This window comes from Microplitis mediator, chromosome 3 (assembly GCF_029852145.1).
Source record: "Microplitis mediator isolate UGA2020A chromosome 3, iyMicMedi2.1, whole genome shotgun sequence".
Classification (NCBI taxonomy): Eukaryota; Metazoa; Arthropoda; class Insecta; order Hymenoptera; family Braconidae; genus Microplitis; species Microplitis mediator.
Window position 1 is genome coordinate 9,845,219 of NC_079971.1, and position 19,251 is coordinate 9,864,469.

The 19,251-nt window shown below is 32.7% G+C and overlaps 1 protein-coding gene and 1 long non-coding RNA gene across 17 annotated transcripts in view; one reads left to right on the forward strand and one right to left on the reverse strand.

Moving 5' to 3' along the window:
* Positions 1-19,251, reverse strand: part of LOC130664838 (uncharacterized) — a 196,644-nt gene that overhangs the window by 47,628 nt on the left and 129,765 nt on the right. The gene's annotated exons all lie outside the window — the stretch shown is intronic.
* Positions 1-19,251, forward strand: part of LOC130664836 (uncharacterized) — a 223,762-nt gene that overhangs the window by 29,479 nt on the left and 175,032 nt on the right. For 4 of the 16 annotated variants that reach the window (XM_057464954.1, XM_057464955.1, XM_057464956.1 and 1 more), the window contains one exon: positions 15,887-16,516. The exons of 10 other annotated variants lie outside the window; for them this stretch is intronic. In XM_057464954.1, the coding sequence (XP_057320937.1) occupies positions 16,031-16,516 (486 nt within the window). In that variant the 5' untranslated portion in view covers positions 15,887-16,030. Of the gene's footprint in view, positions 1-15,886; positions 16,517-19,251 lie in introns of those variants that run through there. 2 more of the 16 variants (XM_057464970.1, XM_057464966.1) reach the window with 2 other exon arrangements.

Consider the following 19,251-nt stretch of genomic DNA (forward strand, 5'->3'; position numbering starts at 1 on the left):
GGCGTAAATGCTTTACGAGCATTCACGTACTCAATCACACACTAAATGCGGGAGACATGTTTCCGGAGATCATCAATCTTCAGTGAAAGCTGCCCAATGCGCCCTCTCATCTTAGCCTCAGGAGAAGAAGTATTATTTCTTGCCGGAGGTAAGATTGAGGAAGCAGCATCATAGACAGCTTGATTGATGGTGAGTAGAGTAGAATCCTCCTGAATCCGAGTCGATAGCTCGTGGTTTTCCGTGTCAAGTTGGTCTTTGGGGTAGTGTGTCTTTTTAGAGACACATACTTGTCGTCTTTCAAAATCATTGTCGGCGTCTTCGGAAGAACGGCGTCTCTCCTGATGTAGCTGTGCTGGAAAATACAGACGGTGAGATAGCCGTCTGTTATTCAACAGTGATTTTCGTGTTCGCCGGAGATCATCCAGAGAGCATGCATCCTAGCTATATAACCTCTCCGCTCCGGTTCATTGTTATTATAGCACATCAGGAGATCGGCTCGTAATTCCTCCGTCCACCTAAATGCAGTCCGTTGTTCGCCAAGGTCGTCATCATTCGGAATCTCGGTGCTCCGCCCAGCTAGTGGGTAGCCCTCATCCGAGAAGGGCCGATTGTGGGGAGCACTTCTGTGTTCAGGATTATCTTGAACTCAGTTTACTTCACATTAGGGAGTTAACCCAATACAAAGGTTGTTGTACGTTTTGTAGGCCAGCAGATGGAGGGCCGGCCTACTTTGCCCACGATGCGCCACGAGGTGAATAGAACCCCCGCTGGCCGCACAACATGCACCGTGGGCATTATTATTATTATTATTATTATTATTATTATTATTATTATTATTATTATTATTATTATTATTATTATTATTATTATTATTATTATTATTATTATTATTATTATTATTATTATTATTATTATTATTATTATTATTATTATCATTATTGTTATTATTATCATGAGTATTATTATCAAAACTAAATTATTATTATTAATCATATTTAAATTATTATATAATTTTGAATGAATTATTTTCTTATAAATAATAAACAGTAAAAACCAAAAAATTTTTAAATATTAATTATTATCAAGTAACCTCAATATCATCTTTAATTAGAGATAACTTTATTATATTATCTATCCGCTATCTGTTAGACATCAGGAAAATGTTATCTTTATGATAAATTTTTGCCGACCGGGAATGACTTGAACGATCGACCTCGAAATTTAATCAGCTCTAGAACCTAATAGAATGCATCGATCGCCGCCTCAACCATCTGAATCGGTTAATGCGTTCAAGAGATATTGTTGGAGAAAGAAATGGTAAAAAACAAGTTTTTCCAAATATCTCCGAGGTGGCTGAACCAATCAATTTAAAATTTTAATCAGCTCTAGAATTCAATAGAACGCGCCGATTGCTTCCTTAAACGTCAACATCGATTAATTAGCTTAAAAGATATCGACGTCGAAAAGTTAAAAAAAAATCGGTCTATCGGTTAACCCTGCGGGCCAGCCCCAAAACTTCCCGCTGTTTTCGAGCTCGTTGAGCTCGAAAACATTATTGTGGATACATTTTCGAGCTCTTCGAGCTCGAAAATACTTTTGTATGCCATTGTTTTCTAAAAAAACATTTTTTAGCATTTCTATCTCCCACGATATCTCGCGAACGAATTAACCGATTTTGATGGTTGAGGCAGCAATCGACGCGTTTTTTAAGTTCTAGAGCTGATTAGATTTTAAAATCGAATGATTCAATTTTTCTGTAGATATCTGAAAAAAAACGTTTTTCACTATTTTTTTAATCAACGATATCTCGTAAACGAATTGACCGATTAAGACGGTTGAGGTAGCAATCGACGTGTTTCATTGAGGTCTTGAGCTGATAAAATTTTGGGAATGATTGGTTTTGTTGTTTCGACGATATTTGCAAAAAACCGTTTCCTACTGTTTCTTTCGTCGACGATATCTTTTGAGCGGATTATCTGATTGAGACGTTCTTGGTGGCAATCGAAAGCTTTTATCGAGTTCTAGAGCTGATTAGATTTTGGAATTGATCGATCCAACAGTTTTCACAATATCCAAAAAAAACGAAAAAAAAAAATTTTTTTTTTCGTATTTCTCAAATATCTCAGAGTTTATTTGACCAAATGGTTTAAAATTTTTTTTAAAATCTAAGTTCAGAAAATATCTTTCGAATGCCGCAAGAACCATCTAAATCGGTTCATTCATCAAAAAGATATGAGAGGTTTACATCCACACACACACACACACACACACACATACACATACATACATACAGACACACACACACACACACACACACACACACACACACACACACACACACACACACACACACACACACACACACACACACACACACATACAGACATCGCTCTGAAAATATCAGAAGAGCATCCTTGCACCTTCAAATATCGACATATGATAAAAACCCGGTTTTTGAAAATCGGGGTGAAACCAATAACTTCCCGAATTTTTTGAAAATCGTCGATTTTCTCAGCGGGAAGTTAAAAATATATTTTATTTTAAAACTTCCTCTTCATAGTCTCCTTTGATCATGATATAATATATAACGAAAACCATTTTACAATTCGCGACGGAGACTCGAATGAATCCGGTAAACCGTATACGGTCACCCACGTGTAATAAAAATTATAAATAATAATAATAAATGTGACTTAAAATAATAATAGTTATATATTCATAAATAATGATATCAAATTATAAACAAATAGAATAAAGGTGTGCCTGAACCAGCTCTTCAGGCTGGGTTAGTGCATGAGGGCGCCAGCCCGTTTTTACAAAACGGACAAAAATAATAACAAATCAGGGGAGAGATCACGGGACCAAATTTCAAGCGAGAATGTATGTACCAAGCGGAAAGACAACCGAATAAATATAATAAATAGAAATAATAAGGAATAAATATTACTAAAATATATTCAGGAAATAAACAAACAAATGTTTGCTATCACTGGAATTCTTCTTCTACATATTCTATAAATATAAATCCAACAAAATATTTTTACATTACCAAGTATCATTTACTATACATTAATTCTTTACCATAAATTTTATTAAATATCAATATACTCATTACAGTCAAATAATAATAATAAAAATCAAATTAATTTAATTATCCACTGGGGAACCCAAATTACAAATTTACTTATTATATTATACTCAATATCAAATTTATATGAATAAAAATACTAATCTTTTCATTATTTTAAATTATTCACTCTGGGGAGAGATAGACGCGGGAACTCAAAATATATTTGGCAACACTGGGTTGCATACCATCAAATTACAAAATAATTTTTACCCAGAGAAATTATGTTTTTTCTTCTATATTAATACAACGAACCAAGTACGCTACACTTGTCTAATCTTTCAAGGAATTTATTAGACGCGTCTACGCACGTATACCAAACTCTGGGACATACGCCGAATATACTCAACTTATTATTATAAATAACTCAGGTTCAATTATTAAACAATTAAATATAGCGCCCAACTCTACCAAGGGTCCAGCGATAGCCGATGCAACAAATGATAATACAATTGACTTACCGGCGTTGTGAATAATTTACTTCTGGAATCTTTCAACAATAAACAATATGCAAACTATATACTTTTAATTTAATATAACTAAATATTAGTTATCACCAAATTGACTTTCTTTAATATTTAATTACTTTTATTACGGCAATTAGGCCAGAATAATTTTACTTAAAAATCGCGGACAACAACACGTCCTACCTTTACAATAGCCCGGTCCTCTCTAATTAATATTGACGCGTCGATTTTCCGAGGGATGGGTATCACTCACGTGTTATCCCCTCTAATGACCTCGGACCCGAAATTATCAACTAAAATAAAATATTTAAACATATTACCCGACCTGAGTTTTATGATAATAATAAATTAAATAATACACTTATCCAAAAAATTAAAGGAACAAGAAAATTTTATAAATTTTTTAGTGATTTTTGGAAGGCTGTATTTTCGTGAAAAATGATCGTATCGAAAAATAAAAAAAGCAAATTGAAGCTTGAAATCTCTAGTTTGAAGATCTTTCAGCAAAATATTTTTTTGAGCCACGGTTTTTGCGAAATCATAAGAAAAAGGTTGAGACAAAATTTTTCTAAATTTTTTGGTTTCGTTTTTTAGGTCTACGGGGCCGGGAAAAATTTTTTAAAAAAAACGAATTCATGGCTTGTTTAGGAAATTTATTCAGCTATAATTTACTTTTTTTTTGTTTCTCTGTACGACAATTTGCTGCTGAGATATCAGCCTTCAAATCAAAAAGGATCCTTTTGTCTTTGATTATTGATATCTCAGCAAGAAATGGTCAACCAGTAATTTAAAGGGCAGTTTAATAAACTTGAATAAATCCCCTACAAGCTCCATTTTTGATTTTTTAAAAAAAAAATTTTTTTTTCATCCTTGACATCCATTTGAAAACCTTTAAAAAATGGCCATTTTCTGGGTTTTTAGTCGACTCATCGCTACTCTGCAAATATTGATGAAAAAAATAATGTTGCCAGGTAATTTTACAGCTTAATGTACCCCCAAAAACCCTGGAAATTTTCAGATTTATCCATTGAACCGTTTGTCCGGTCCGATTGCTCAAAGTTTTACAAAACAATTAAAGGAACAAGTTGTGTTCCTTAAGCCGTGTAATCGTTATCAAAATAAAAAAATCAATTTTTTTCGGATTTCCTTTCATTTTTGCGTTAGTTATTCAGTAAATGTAAGGTAAAGAGGAAAAAAAAAAATTTTTCCGAAAAACGAGACCAAACAAGAATTTTTTCCAATTTTTTTTTTTTACGTTTTATTCGGGGGGTTATTTTTTTTTTTTCGTTTTACGGAAAAAAATTTTTTTTTTCCTTTACCTTACATTTACTGAATAACTAATGCAAAAATGAAAAAAAATCCGAAAAAAATTGATTTTTTCATTTTGATAACGATTACACGGCTTAAGGAACACAACTTGTTCCTTTAATTGTTTTGTAAAACTTTGAGCAATCGGACCGGACAAACGGTTCAATGGATAAATCTGAAAATTTCCAGGGTTTTTGGGGGTACATTAAGCTGTAAAATTACCTGGCAACATTATTTTTTTCATCAATATTTGCAGAGTAGCGATGAGTCGACTAAAAACCCAGAAAATGGCCATTTTTTAAAGGTTTTTCAAATGGATGTCAAGGATGAAAAAAAAATTTTTTTTTGAAAAAATCAAAAATGGAGCTTGTAGGGGATTTATTCAAGTTTATTAAACTGCCCTTTAAATTACTGGTTGACCATTTCTTGCTGAGATATCAATAATCAAAGACAAAAGGATCCTTTTTGATTTGAAGGCTGATATCTCAGCAGCAAATTGTCGTACAGAGAAACAAAAAAAAAAGTAAATTATAGCTGAATAAATTTCCTAAACAAGCTATGAATTCGTTTTTTTTAAAAAATTTTTCCCGGCCCCGTAGACCTAAAAAACGAAACCAAAAAATTTAGAAAAATTTTGTCTCAACCTTTTTCTTATGATTTCGCAAAAACCGTGGCTCAAAAAAATATTTTGCTGAAAGATCTTCAAACTAGAGATTTCAAGCTTCAATTTGCTTTTTTTATTTTTTCGATACGATCATTTTTCACGAAAGTACAGCCTTCCAAAAATCACTAAAAAATTTATAAAATTTTCTTGTTCCTTTAATTTTTTGGATAAGTGTATTATCTATCAATATTTATAAACATAATCATAATTAACCCTTAAAACAATAAAATAATAATTATTTCAGTGCATTACGTTGCAGGAGGGATTTATTGATTTTTATCCCTACTATATCGACTTACTCTTCCTTCGGTCGATATTTTTATACAATATATACGCGCACGGGTGCTACTAACTGAAATGAAAATATCGATTAAGTACATAAAATTCAAAATAATTATCAAAACATAAACAGAATAAACAATAATTCCAATAAATCATAAATAAATCATAATTAAATAATTAATCAAAATAATATAAACACTTCAATAACCCTGGAAAAAAAGTTCTTATATGATCATACATAAATCATATAAAAGTGGCTCATTTAAAATCATATAAAGTCTTATCATGAAATTAGTCCTATAAAAACTTATATGACTTTATAAAATCTTATATAATTATATAAAGTTGTATATACCCGGGAAAAAATGATTTTATTTAATCATATATACAATAACTTATATATTACTTGATCTCAAAATTGGCAGGATCTGATGATATATAATTATATATCATCATGCATGAATAAAAAAAAAAAAAAAAAAAAAAATCTTTCGGTTAACTGCTATTTTGCCAAGGGGTCACCCATCCAACTAATGTCCTACCTCAATGCTGCTCAACTTTGATTATCGCTTGATTGCCGTCTGCTTCTCTAGTCTGCTTTACCCTTATAAGTATTTAACAATCTATAGCATTACTTAAATTAAATGATCAAATTGATTCATCCTACATAAATAATGCACCAAATATGATCAAATTTTATCACATTTGTGTTCTATATCAAATTACAAGTTTCTTTAAGATAACCTGCTTATAAGACCATAGAAATTTATATATAAGAATCATAAAACTAAATAAACTTTTACATAATCATATATGATTTTATATGACCGTATCAAACTCTTTTGTAATCATAAAAATTTATTCATAACTTCATATAAAATCACATAAATTTGTATTAATTATCTGAATTCTTAGAAGAATTTCATAAGGTCATATAAGATTTTATAAGATCATATATGATCATACATGATTATGTATAACCATTGTGACGTAACATTGCCGAGGGGATGGAGTTGAAGGTTGGAGTACGTGGGAGTCTGTGTGCTAGAGAGAGATAATGTGAGTATGTGTGTCGAGTTGAGGGTAGTGAATAGTGAGCTGAGTATATGGAGTATAAATGTGTATGATCAGTTAAGTGTGGGATAGAGTACGTGTATGATATGGGGTATGTTTCTTGAGTGTCTGTGTGATGGAGCGTGGATTTAACGGGGGATGTCTAGCTGTGTCGCGGATAGTGGCCAAGATAACGTGCCTCCCGACCAGTGATGACGACTAGGCCCAGGCTTAGCCCTCGGGGTTGACGTGGTGATCACGGAGGTGCGACTGAGATGTCGCCGCCCCTTCGTGGTGATACCCGGAGTTAGCTGGGGTACGTGTACGGTCATTGGGGGGATGGCAGGCCTCGTTTGCGATGCTCGAGGAAGCCAACAATGCGCTAATTTCGGATATCACGGGGAGTGATATTACGGGAAGGCCCGTGAGTCCACGGCTTGTATGTTTGTGAAGGTAAGAATGGATGGAGAAGCGAGAATGTAGGATTGAAAGAGATGGAGTAGAGTAAGCGAGTTAGAGTGGGAGATTATCGTGAAACAGTTGTGCGAGTATCGTCGAGGAAGAAAGTTGAGACCTGGCGTCGCTCGTGTACGAGTCGACCCAGTAGTCGAGTTTGGAGTCTTGGAGTAAGCGGTAGTGAGTCGGAGAGTCGCCATGGTGGACCTCGACCACCACCCTAGACTTTCGTCGTTTTGGAGCCTGTAGCCCTGTGTATGGTGCTCTTGGAGCCGTCTGTCGCATTAATTAATTATCGTGAATTATCGCATTAATTATTTATATTTTATTTTATATCTTTTAGTAGTGTATTAAGTTTGTGATTCGTCGTCGTCAAGAGGTTCCCGATGTCTTACCCAGGTATTTATTTGCGTGATGGACCAAGAGTATTGGACCGCGGGTCTTTTGGGCCCTCCGCGTCGCTCTCGCGTTATCTTTATTACATTTTATTCAGTTTTGTTTTGTTATTTTACGTTTTTCCTATTAGTTAATTAATCGGCTTCTTTCGCATTGAAAGAACCACGACCCTCTCTCCACAACCTAGCATACTGAGCGCACCAGTACATGCCGCTACCACCGGTCATGTCTCTCATCTCCGAAGGGTATAGTTTATAGGTTTTAATTTACGTGTACGTTTAGACCGGTTGCCGATACCGGGGAAATAAAAGTCGGCTGGCGCCCGTCAGGATCTGGAGGAGATGAGAGGGGTGATTGGTGGGCGAAGTGTAACGTAGCCCGATTTTGAGTAATTTGAGTTTTGAGTTTTGGAGTAAATTTATCGAGTAAAAAGTGTTGAGTAATTATTGGGTTTAATTGAGTTTTAAGAAATATTACGTTACACCATATAAAACGTGCTCTTGTAATTTCATAATCTTTATATATAAAAATTACGTGTCACGTTGTTTGTCCACGATGGACTCCGATTTTACTGAACTGATTTTAAATTTGATTCGCACACCGTGTGCAATTTGATCCAACTTGAGAGAGGGGATAGCTTACATCTCAATTTATAGTTGCAATATTATTTTATTGCAAATTATTTGTCTATTATTTGTCAGTCACAATTATCTGTAAGCTCCAAACGATTCTAACAGATGACGATATCTGTTGAGTGGATTGAGTAAGTATTCAATAGATGGCGCTATGTTAGAAATACAAACGTTTTAAAGTCCTCCTAGAGAGTAAGTCGCCGTCGGTTTTCACCCCCACTACAGAAGAAGAAGTCTAATCTCACGCCGTTACTACACATTAACATTACAAACCGAAAATTTCCGACGGTGATTTACTCTCTAGGAGGACTTTATATTTACCAGGACTTTTACCAGGACAACAAGCAATTTATCGCCATAACATAATTGAACGTGTGTTCAAACAAAAATTGAAATCCTTAATTGATTTTATTGTTAAATATTCAGTTTTTGGTATCACACGTTGTTGGTTGTATTTGATTGAGTGGCAACAGCGAGGTTTGCCTCATGCCCACCTTTGAATTTAGTGTGGGTTCGAATTGGTCTGGGTTCGATTCCCAGTTCAGGCTTTCTATATTTTTCTCAATTTATCTAAAAATTGTCTTATTGAGAAGGTTATTTGCATGTTTGCATGTTTAGGTTTCCACTATATTTAAATATACAGTCGACTCTGTCTAAAGGTTCCCGCTGTCTATAGGTTACAAGATACATTGCTTAAAGGTTCCCAGATATTTCCCCACCCGCTTTCTCGAGTGACGAATCACAATTCAGTTTTCGAGCGCTAACTTTAAATGCACGTTTTTTTGAGGTTATGTTTACTGCGCAATGTGTTCGTTTTAGCGTGCGCCTCGGCGCTCGAGGGGAATATATTGTAGGGGAAGTGCTGATGGTGGGGAGGGAACCTTTAGGCAATGATCCTGTCCTGACATGGAACCTTTAGACAGAGTCGACTGTAGTGAAAACCTAAACATGCAAATAACCTTCTCAATAAGACAATTTATAGATAAATTGAGAAAAATATAGAAAGCCCGAACTAGGAATCGAACCCAGACCAATTCGGTATCACGCCGAGTGCTCTACCAGTTGAGCTATCCGGCACTATACTATATTCTATTCAATTTGATCTATTACTTATTGAGCCACACCATTCGGTTTAATATGACAAGAACCTTAGCCACAGCAACGCGTGGCCAGGTCTGCTAGTATTATATATAACCTTATATAAACCCTCGCAGATTTGAATCACGGTGGAAACACCGTGAAAGTGTAAACACCGTGGATCCACTGTGGTTACACGGTGGGGTTGTTCCATTTCACCACCGGGTATACACAGTGTATCCACTGTGATTACGCGGTGTATCCACCGTGATTTCACTTGACCACTGTGTATACACGGTGTTTCCACTGTGATTACGCGGTGTACCCACCGTGATTCCACGGTGGCTTTGTGCGATTTCACCACCGTGGTTCCACGGTGTATCCACCGCGTAATCACAGTGAAAACACCGTGTATACACGGTGGCATAGCCACCGTGGAATCACGGTGGATACACCGCGTAATCACAGTGGTACAATGGAACAAACCCACCGTGTTTCCACCGTGATTCAAATCTGCGAGGGAAGTTACATCGAATTTTATAAAAATTTTATAAGATTATACGAATTATTATAGGAATTTTATAAGATCATATGAGTTTTTATATAATCATATATGACCGCATAATTTATAACATTTTATCTGGTAATGTTATAAACTCATATATAACTTTATAAAAAATCATATCAACTATTATAAGATACTTATAAAATTATAGAAATTCGTATAAGAATTTTTTAAGATCGCATGAGCTTTTATATGATCATGTATGATTATATATAAGCATATAAAACTTTACCTGGTATTGTTATAAGTTATATATAACTTTAAATAAAATCACATCAAATGTTATAAAATTCTTATAAGATCATATCAATCCTTATAAGAATTTTATAAGATTATGTGAGCTTTCATATAATCATATATAAATGTATATGTTTACATATGATTCTATCAGAACTTTTTCCCAGGATTATATAAAATCACATCAATTTTTATAAAATCCTTATAAAACTATACACATTCTTCAAAGATTTTTATAAGATCATATGAACTTTTGTATGATCACATATAATTATATATAAGCATTAGGGTGATTCAAAAAACAAACATTTTTTTTTTCTTCCAAACAGGTTCAAAAGTTTCGTTAAGATAAAAAAAGACGCCTGTGAAAATGAGAGCTCTTAATATTAATATTAACATTGTCCGCATTGCACTTTTATATTTCCCGTAAAAATAACATGGGAAAAATTTTTTTCACGTGTTCTGATTTTTATAAGTAGCTAACGATGCGTTATAGGAATAATTGGAAGGCATAATTTGTAGAGAATTGAATGCTCTACAAAAAAAGATTCTTATTATTTTTTGCGGAATCTATTTGTTCAAAAGTTATTTGAGGTTGAAGTCAAATTCATATTAAATTTTGAGTTTTTCTTACTTTTCTGGCGAAACTATCAGACCTATTACAAAATATCATGGGACCTTTTTGTAGACAATTTTATTCCCTAGAAGTTATACCGAATAAAGTTTTTTCGAATTCCGCATTGTTTTCTAGTCATTTTCATTTTAAAGTCATGCTCATAAAAAAAATAGTCTTCTGATCGATTTTAAGAGCTTGACATTAAAATAAAAATAACTAGAAAACAATGCGGAATTCGAAAAAACTTTATTCGGTATAACTTCTAGGGAATAAAATTGTCTACAAAAAGGTCCATGATATTTTGTAATAGGTCTGATAGTTTCACCAGAAAAGTAAGAAAAACTCAAAATTTAATATAAATTTGACTTCAACCTCAAATAACTTTTGAACAAATAGATTCCGCAAAATATAATGAGAATCTTTTTTTGTAGAGCATTCAGTTCTCTACAAATTATGCCTTCCAATTGTTCCTATGATGCATCGTTAGCTACTTATAAAAATCAGAAGACATAAAAAAAATTTTTCCCATGTTATTCTTATGGAAAATAGAAAAGTGCGATGAGGAACCTCTTAATGTTAATATTAAGAGCTCTAATTTTCACAGGCGTCTTTTTTTATCTTAACGAAACTTTTGAACCTGTTTGGAAGAAAAAAAAAATTTGTTTGTTTATTGAATCACCCTAATAAGCATATAATACTTTATCTAGTAATTTTATAACGTTATATATAACTTTATATAAAATCATATAAGCTTTTATGTAATCATATATAATTTTTATATATTTCTTATATGATGATATATAAAATATATATAAACATATATGTTTATATAAAATGCAAAATTTTGGAAAAGGCCATACGGCAGCCAAAATGATAGTAGATTTCTCGTTATTTGGTTATTCCGACCTTTCAAATGAACATACAGAGAAATCTTAATAATGGACGATAAACAACTCGGGAAAAAATGATTTTGCCTAATTATATATAACGTCATGCACAATTATGTATGGAGGTAGATATAATTATATATTATCATATGTAAATTTATGTATGATTATATATAATCATATCTACCTTCATATATAATTATGCATGACGTTATATATTATATAGGAAATAAATAGGATGAACAGATAATAGATACAGTGAATGATTAACAAGTGCAATGATTGTTTATTGCCAATTATAATAATAAAAATTACTTACAAGAAAGTGCAAGCGCTGGATGTAATGTAGACAGATACGTGGCACAGTATAATTTTATATCGCGAATATATTGCCGGTAACGTACAGTAATATTTAATGGAACTAACTTTGTTTATAATAATCAGTAAACTTGGACAGTAAAGTATATCGCAAGAGAATTGCTATTAATACAACTATAACGCAAGTTAATTTCCCGATTTACAAAGTAGTTATCCGTATTAACAAAGTCGCAAATAAATTGCTAGTATATGACAGTGAAACTAAATTATACGTCTTATCGCTAATTGATCCAGGATCGAAGTGAATTTCAATCACCGTAGGGTCTTAGGGCTGAGTTTTTGGGCTCGCTCCCCTTCCCCTCACGGTCATGCGTTGAGGTGATAATTAGTCATGTGACCATGGCACTATGATTCTAGCTTTAGGTGGTTTCAGACGGACACGAGACGGGGAAAAATGGGAACCGCAAGGCTGAGGGAGAAGATGACAATTCACATTGTCTCAATATATATTAGTGTTTGCGGGAAAATGTTCTCTTTATTTTTTGTATTATTTATTTTGTATTTTTTAAATCTAAATTTGCCTGTAAATTAAATTACACTGGTCACAGAAATTAAGGGATAGAAAAAAAATCCGAAATTTTTAGGTGATTTTCAACATGCTGTAACTCGGTGAAAAATGGTCGTATAAAAAATCTAAAAAAAGCAAATTGTAGCCTCAAGTTTCTAGTTTTCATATCTGGACCTCAAAATGACTCAAGAAATGAAGATTATCGGTAAAAAAACCATTTTCAAATCGAAAAAATGAACAAAAACCGAGAAACTACCAATTATGGTGATTTTTGACAAAATCGATAAATTTAAAGCTTCGGGGCACTAAGAAAAAAAAATCGCAGCGATTTGAAATTTCCAGGGTTTTTTCAGAACACTTTGAGGTTGAAAAAAAGTCGAAGATATCCTTTGTTCATCCGTTATATCCAAAGTTATAGCAAGATTTCCGAATATCCTTGAATTTGTGAATTTTGACCTGTTTTTTACCAAACAATATCGCTTTAAAAAAAATTTTGCTATCAAATGCCACTAATTTTGCCTTATAGAGAATGTTTTCCAGTTTTCAAAACCCTGTTTCCATTCTCTGTACGACCAATACATCCGGAGTTATTGATTATCAAAGCCAAAATGGACTTTTTTGCTTTGATCAATGATAACTCGGCGCCAAACCGTCGTAGAGACTTTTCAAGGCCACCAAATTAAAGGGCATAAAATTTCCGAGAAAAGTCAGACAGTCGGAATATTCAAAAAAATTTATTGTCGCCCATAGAGGTATTGAAAGACCAGCAAAAATTTTGAAAATTTTTTTTTCGTTGGTTTTCTCATGATTACTCCGGAACCGTACATGATAAAAAATTTTGAGGTCCGGATCTGAAAACTAGAAACTTGAGGCTACAATTTGCTTCTTTTAGATTTTTTATACGACCATTTTTCACCGAGTTTCAGCATGTTGAAAATCACCTAAAAATTTCGGATTTTTTTTCTATCCCTTAATTTCTGTGACCAGTGTATTATAACTCTTGATCCGTGTGAGATGAAAATTCGGCTCTAGAACATTCTTGTATGGCATTAAATATCTTAAAAGAAAGTCCTAGGAGTCGAATATGTAAACTTGATATTTCGTATACTAAGAGGCCATCGAAGTCAACAAAATCATACATATTTAAGGCTTTATTATTAAAAATATCAATACTACGAGAAAATTTGTTCTACATGTAGTGCAATGAAATCACCAACAATATCCACGTTGTAACAAATAATATTTTGTTATCGATCACAATAAAAGAAAAGTATTTGGAAAATCCAAATAAAGCCTTAAATTTGTATTTTTCTGTTTACTCTATAGACTTTGATAGCCTGTTAGTATACGAAATATCAAGTTTACAAATTCGACTTCTAGGACTTTCTTTTAAGAAATTTAATGCCATACAAGAATATTCTAGAGCCGAATTGTAATCTCACACGGTTCAAAAGTTATAATATTTGTAATCAAAAAAATATTTTTGCATGTTATTTAAATGGGAAATTTCGAATGGTTACTGACACCTTTCAAAATTGAGCTAAGAATTTTGCCCAACGGGAGAATTTTTTTCTCGATATATAGGTCCTTTTTAAGACGTAAATTCGATGGCTTGGTTTTTTTGGCTCACCCTAATATACATATATATATATATATATATATATAGACAGGTCATTTCATATCAACTCAACGATATTGCGACGCTGATTCTCCTCGATTTTTTAGATTTTTTAATATGTTTTCATACATGTAAAAACAAGTCTTCAGCAAAATTTTTAGCTCTTCATCTCAACCTATTCCGGAGTTATCATTTAAGTTTAAAAAGGATATATCTTTGAATATGATAATTATAAATTCACTTCTTGGGGTGTTATCTTGTTTTAATTCATTGCTTTGTCTGAAAAAAAATTATAAATCAGAAAGATTCGTTTTTAGTGTTAGTTACGAAGAAGGTCGAGGAGACCGCGTGAAATATAAATAAGTTTTACTCATGAAGAGCGTCCATTGGACCACGTGAAATAGAGGTTAAGTTTTAGCCACGTAGAGGGTCTTGGTGACCGCGTGGAGTATTAAGTTAAGAAAAGTCGCGTGTGTGTGTGTAATAACGTTCAGGGGACTTAGTCACATGTGTGTATGTGATATTGTATAAGGATAAAGTCACAGTTCAGCGGACTTATATTTTCATTGTAACGGTTAGAATGAAAGGTTAATATCAATAAAAGTGTTAAATAAAATTGATTCATTATAAATTGTCCTTTCCCATCCTTCTCTTACGGATACATCTACAACGATCCTGATGAATTAAAATCCAGTTCTGGAAGATCGTTAATACTTTCAGGGGCGCCCTAAAAAGGGACGTCCAAGGTAACATTTCCCTGTTATAGTGAGTAAGAGTAGTCTCATATGAAAGGCCTAGCTGAGTCGTGGATAGTGGCCAAGGTAACTTGCCTCCCAATCAGAGCCTAGAGCTTAGCCCTTCGGATGACGTCGTGACTGTGAAAAGAAGGAATTCTCCTCTCCCCACTACCTTCGTGGTTTCATCAATTTCCCGCATGGTGATAAATGGTTTCATCACTATTTGTGCCGTGACCCCGATACAGATTATCGACCGCTTATTTGATTACCCTACCGAAAAAAGTATTTTTTTATTTTTTCTGCTTTCCCGATTGCAATCGGTTTCATTGAAAAATATGCAATAGTTATTTTTCTAATTAATTTTAAACATTCTGAACCATTATAAATATTAATTAGTTTCAATTTTTAAATGTGAACTTGTATGAATATTTCATATTTCAATTAATTATGATTTATTTCTGAATATCTTGGGAACCGTTTGGTTAGTTGTCTTCAAAATATAATTTTCAATTTTTGGGTTTTAAGAGCTCAACAATAGCAGCATAAATATCATTTTCATGTCCAATCTTAAAAAATGAATCGAAGTTCATGACATCATTAATACAGTTAAACGTTTATCAATTGTATTGATTTGAACGAAAACCTACCAAAAGAAATATCTCAGAAGTTGGAAAATAATAATTTTGACAAATTCAAACTCGAAGCGAGTGGAGATTTTTAGAGCTCCTATAAAAGTGTCAACTGTTTTATAGAATTTTTGTTGATAGTGATTTATGTGAATTATATGAGAATAAGATAAATTTATAGTAATGAATCATGTAAGCCTATTTCTCATATTAGTTCCGCAATGAGTATACTAACTGTATTATTTATTTCAGGATGCAAAGTCACGCTGAAGTGTTCGCCTTCGAAAAGTAGTAACAGCTGATGACAGCATTATAGCAAGAAATCAATTAAGAACCGAAAGGCACATAACTAATGACTATTTGATCAGCTGAACATTAAAACGAAAATTTTGAAAAATGTATGCGGCAGCAGGAGGTACTAGTATTGCAAATCGAAGAAAGCAAAACCAGCTAAATAAACAACGACCCTTATTGGCTACTAATGGACCAAGAATTCAACGCCGTAGAAATGGCTTCGAGAGGGAACATAAAATCTCAAATAGCATAAGGGGACACAAGCTTTCACGGCAGCATTTACCAATATTACAACCTCCTCACTGTCCTGCACCATCATCCACGTGTCATAATTCTTCCCAACTTAAGAATCGATTTCAGAATTACAATCGCCACGCTTTTCAACATCAACGACCAATTAGTGAAATAGTAATTCCACATGGTCCTTTAGCACCTCCACTTTCACCGATTCAATTATCTATATCACCACCACCGTTATCACTGGAATCTGCAAACTCTGCCACGCATCCATTAAAATTCAACAATTTTCCATTTCCACCGTCTTCATTATTTGAATTAAGAATATTGCCTTCTACGTCTGAATTAAAGGTGGGTTAAACGCGTGCAATCATGAAAACGGAATGTTTTATTAAATCCTATGTATTTTTGTTGATATTATTGAAAAAATATTTTTTCTCAGTTTTACGAATTACTTAGTCGGATCTTGAATTGAATATTTTCTATCAGATTCTGTGAATATTAGTTTGAAAATTTTTCAGGATTCTTCAAAGCAAAATGACATTACAGATAAAAATAAAAATAAATTCGAATATTATTAATTTTCTCTAACTATAAACATAAAGTACGGCTGCAATGAATTGCATCGATTTTGAGTCGTGCATTCTAGTGAATAATAACGTCTTTGATTTAAATGATGATATCAAAGAAAAATAAAAGACTGCAATAGCAAAGGAGTGATTGACATGCATGTAAACTTCATGACGCGTGTGTGATTCAATCGCAAGCATTTGATCAAATCATCTGCAAGTTAGACGTAAAATTCTTGTAGTTCTAACAGTATTTCTATAACTACTATTCTCGTTGGAAGATGGACGACGTCAATTCATAAAAAACCGATAAAATCCCAATCTTTATTAACTATACCTCAACCATAGTTTAGTTTTCTAATCACCCTCAGGAAAATAACATACCAAAATTATTTTTTATTTGTTTTCTCGACAAAAATAATTACGGTGCAAATTAATCTATAATTCAAACATGACAAATTTTTTCTGGGATTTAGTCGGTTTTTTGTACGAGTAATACAATATAAAGATATCTTTAATTAGCTCATATTTTTATAGCTAGCAATAGTAATATAGTCAACTTGAATGGGTATATTAATAGAATGATGCACGATACTTGAGCACTGATAACAAAACACAAATAGCAAAAAATAGAAATAGTAAACTACATCGGCTGTCTGGTGGTATAATCGATTGAGATCCAAAAAATTATGTGTACTTGCTCGACACGTATTAATCAGTTCTTTTTTGAACAACGTATAATTAATAGTCAAGTATTCTGAGAACAAAACGAAAAATTTTTATCTTCAATCGATTTAAAAAAATAAAAATTATGCTAAAAACTTTGAATATCCAAGAGGATTGAAATTTCAAATACTTTTCAATCTTGTTGAATCTTAAAACTCCGATTAAAATCATTTTCAACTTTTATGCTTGTCTATAAAAAAATAGCTTTATTTTATAATTGAAATCAATTATTTACATATATCATATGAATGGAAAGAAAAAAATTAATATATATAAGAGTGCGACATCTTCCCATGACTTAGGGTTTATTAATCTAAAATCATTTTTCCGCGCCAATAGGGACCGTGTCAGCTCCATGTTGTTTTCGTTATTTTATAATATCGCATACTACAGAACGTGATTAGAGTGACTACAATTCGTTTAATAGCTTTTAATTTTCAACCATGATGATTAATTATTAAAAGAATTTAATATATTATAGAATTGTCGGAATCGTATAAGATCCTGAGAATACTGTGATTTCATAGTATCCAGAAAAATTAAGAAGGTTTTATTCCTTTCAACAATTTAAATTGTTTTCTTGATTATTCGAAGATTTAAGTTATATTTTGTCCTTTTAACTGTTTTAAATACTTTACAATTCGACAATATTAAAATTTTAGTTCACGTTTCGAAACGTTGAATACATCATTAAAGCCTATACATTCCCCGATGAGGTTTGAGAATTTCTAAAGTATTGAAATGATTTGATTTGACCGAATACTTTTTAATCCTCAAACTATACTCATACTCTTGGTCTTGCGCAAGTAGTCGAATAAAATACATATTCGAATCTTGACAAATAATTGCATCCTTAAGTAATACTTCAAGTTATTGTTTAGCATAAGGATTAGTAAAAATTAAAAAAGTTAGAAATTTTTTAACTTCACTGAATACTTTCTCATACTTGCATAAAACCAGTAATTGAAGAATTATTTGACGATTAAAAAGTATTCGGTAAGGTTTTAAAATTTAATCCAACCGAATATTTTTCGATCCTAGAATAACACTTGACGCATAAAGTCCCGTACGTGCGTGTAAAAACGCATATACTTTCCTGCTTAACAGCATTATTAAAATGATTAAAAATGCGACCGTACTATAGACGGCATGGCTCAATGGAGATAGATTAAATTATTTAAATAATGATAGTAAGCAAGGAAGTATATGTGTATTACGCATACAAACGGAACTATATACATGAAGCGTTCCACACTTTTCCGTATGATGAGGAAGGAGAATTAAGATAGGAGCAGATTGGATAGAATAATGGAAAATTCTTCTCAATGAAAAATCTCTAAATAAATTGAGAAACATATGGATCCCAGTTCAAACTGGGAATCCATCCCAACCCATGTTATTTACGCACCGAGTGCTCTTCCAGTTGAGCTGTCCGGGCCAATGCAATATTCCGGTCAATTTATCGATAAATTGAACCACACCGTCCATTGCTCGGTAGCATCTTTAAATAATTTGAATAATGTGCGTGACTATATGTATTACAATGTATTATAATTTCTGGTCTCGTAAAATAATTAGAAAGAATTGAAAAAGTTTAATCCAACTAATATTTTAAACCTAGAATGATATTCCGTGAAAAGGAGATGAGATCTACGTAGATATATGTAGATCTAGAAATATTTTCGAAGATCTACAAAGATTCGGAAAGATCTAACCAAGTCTACATAGATCTAAAATTGAATGCATTATACGCTTTAATTTGATGTACCTAGATCTGTAAGTATATATGTA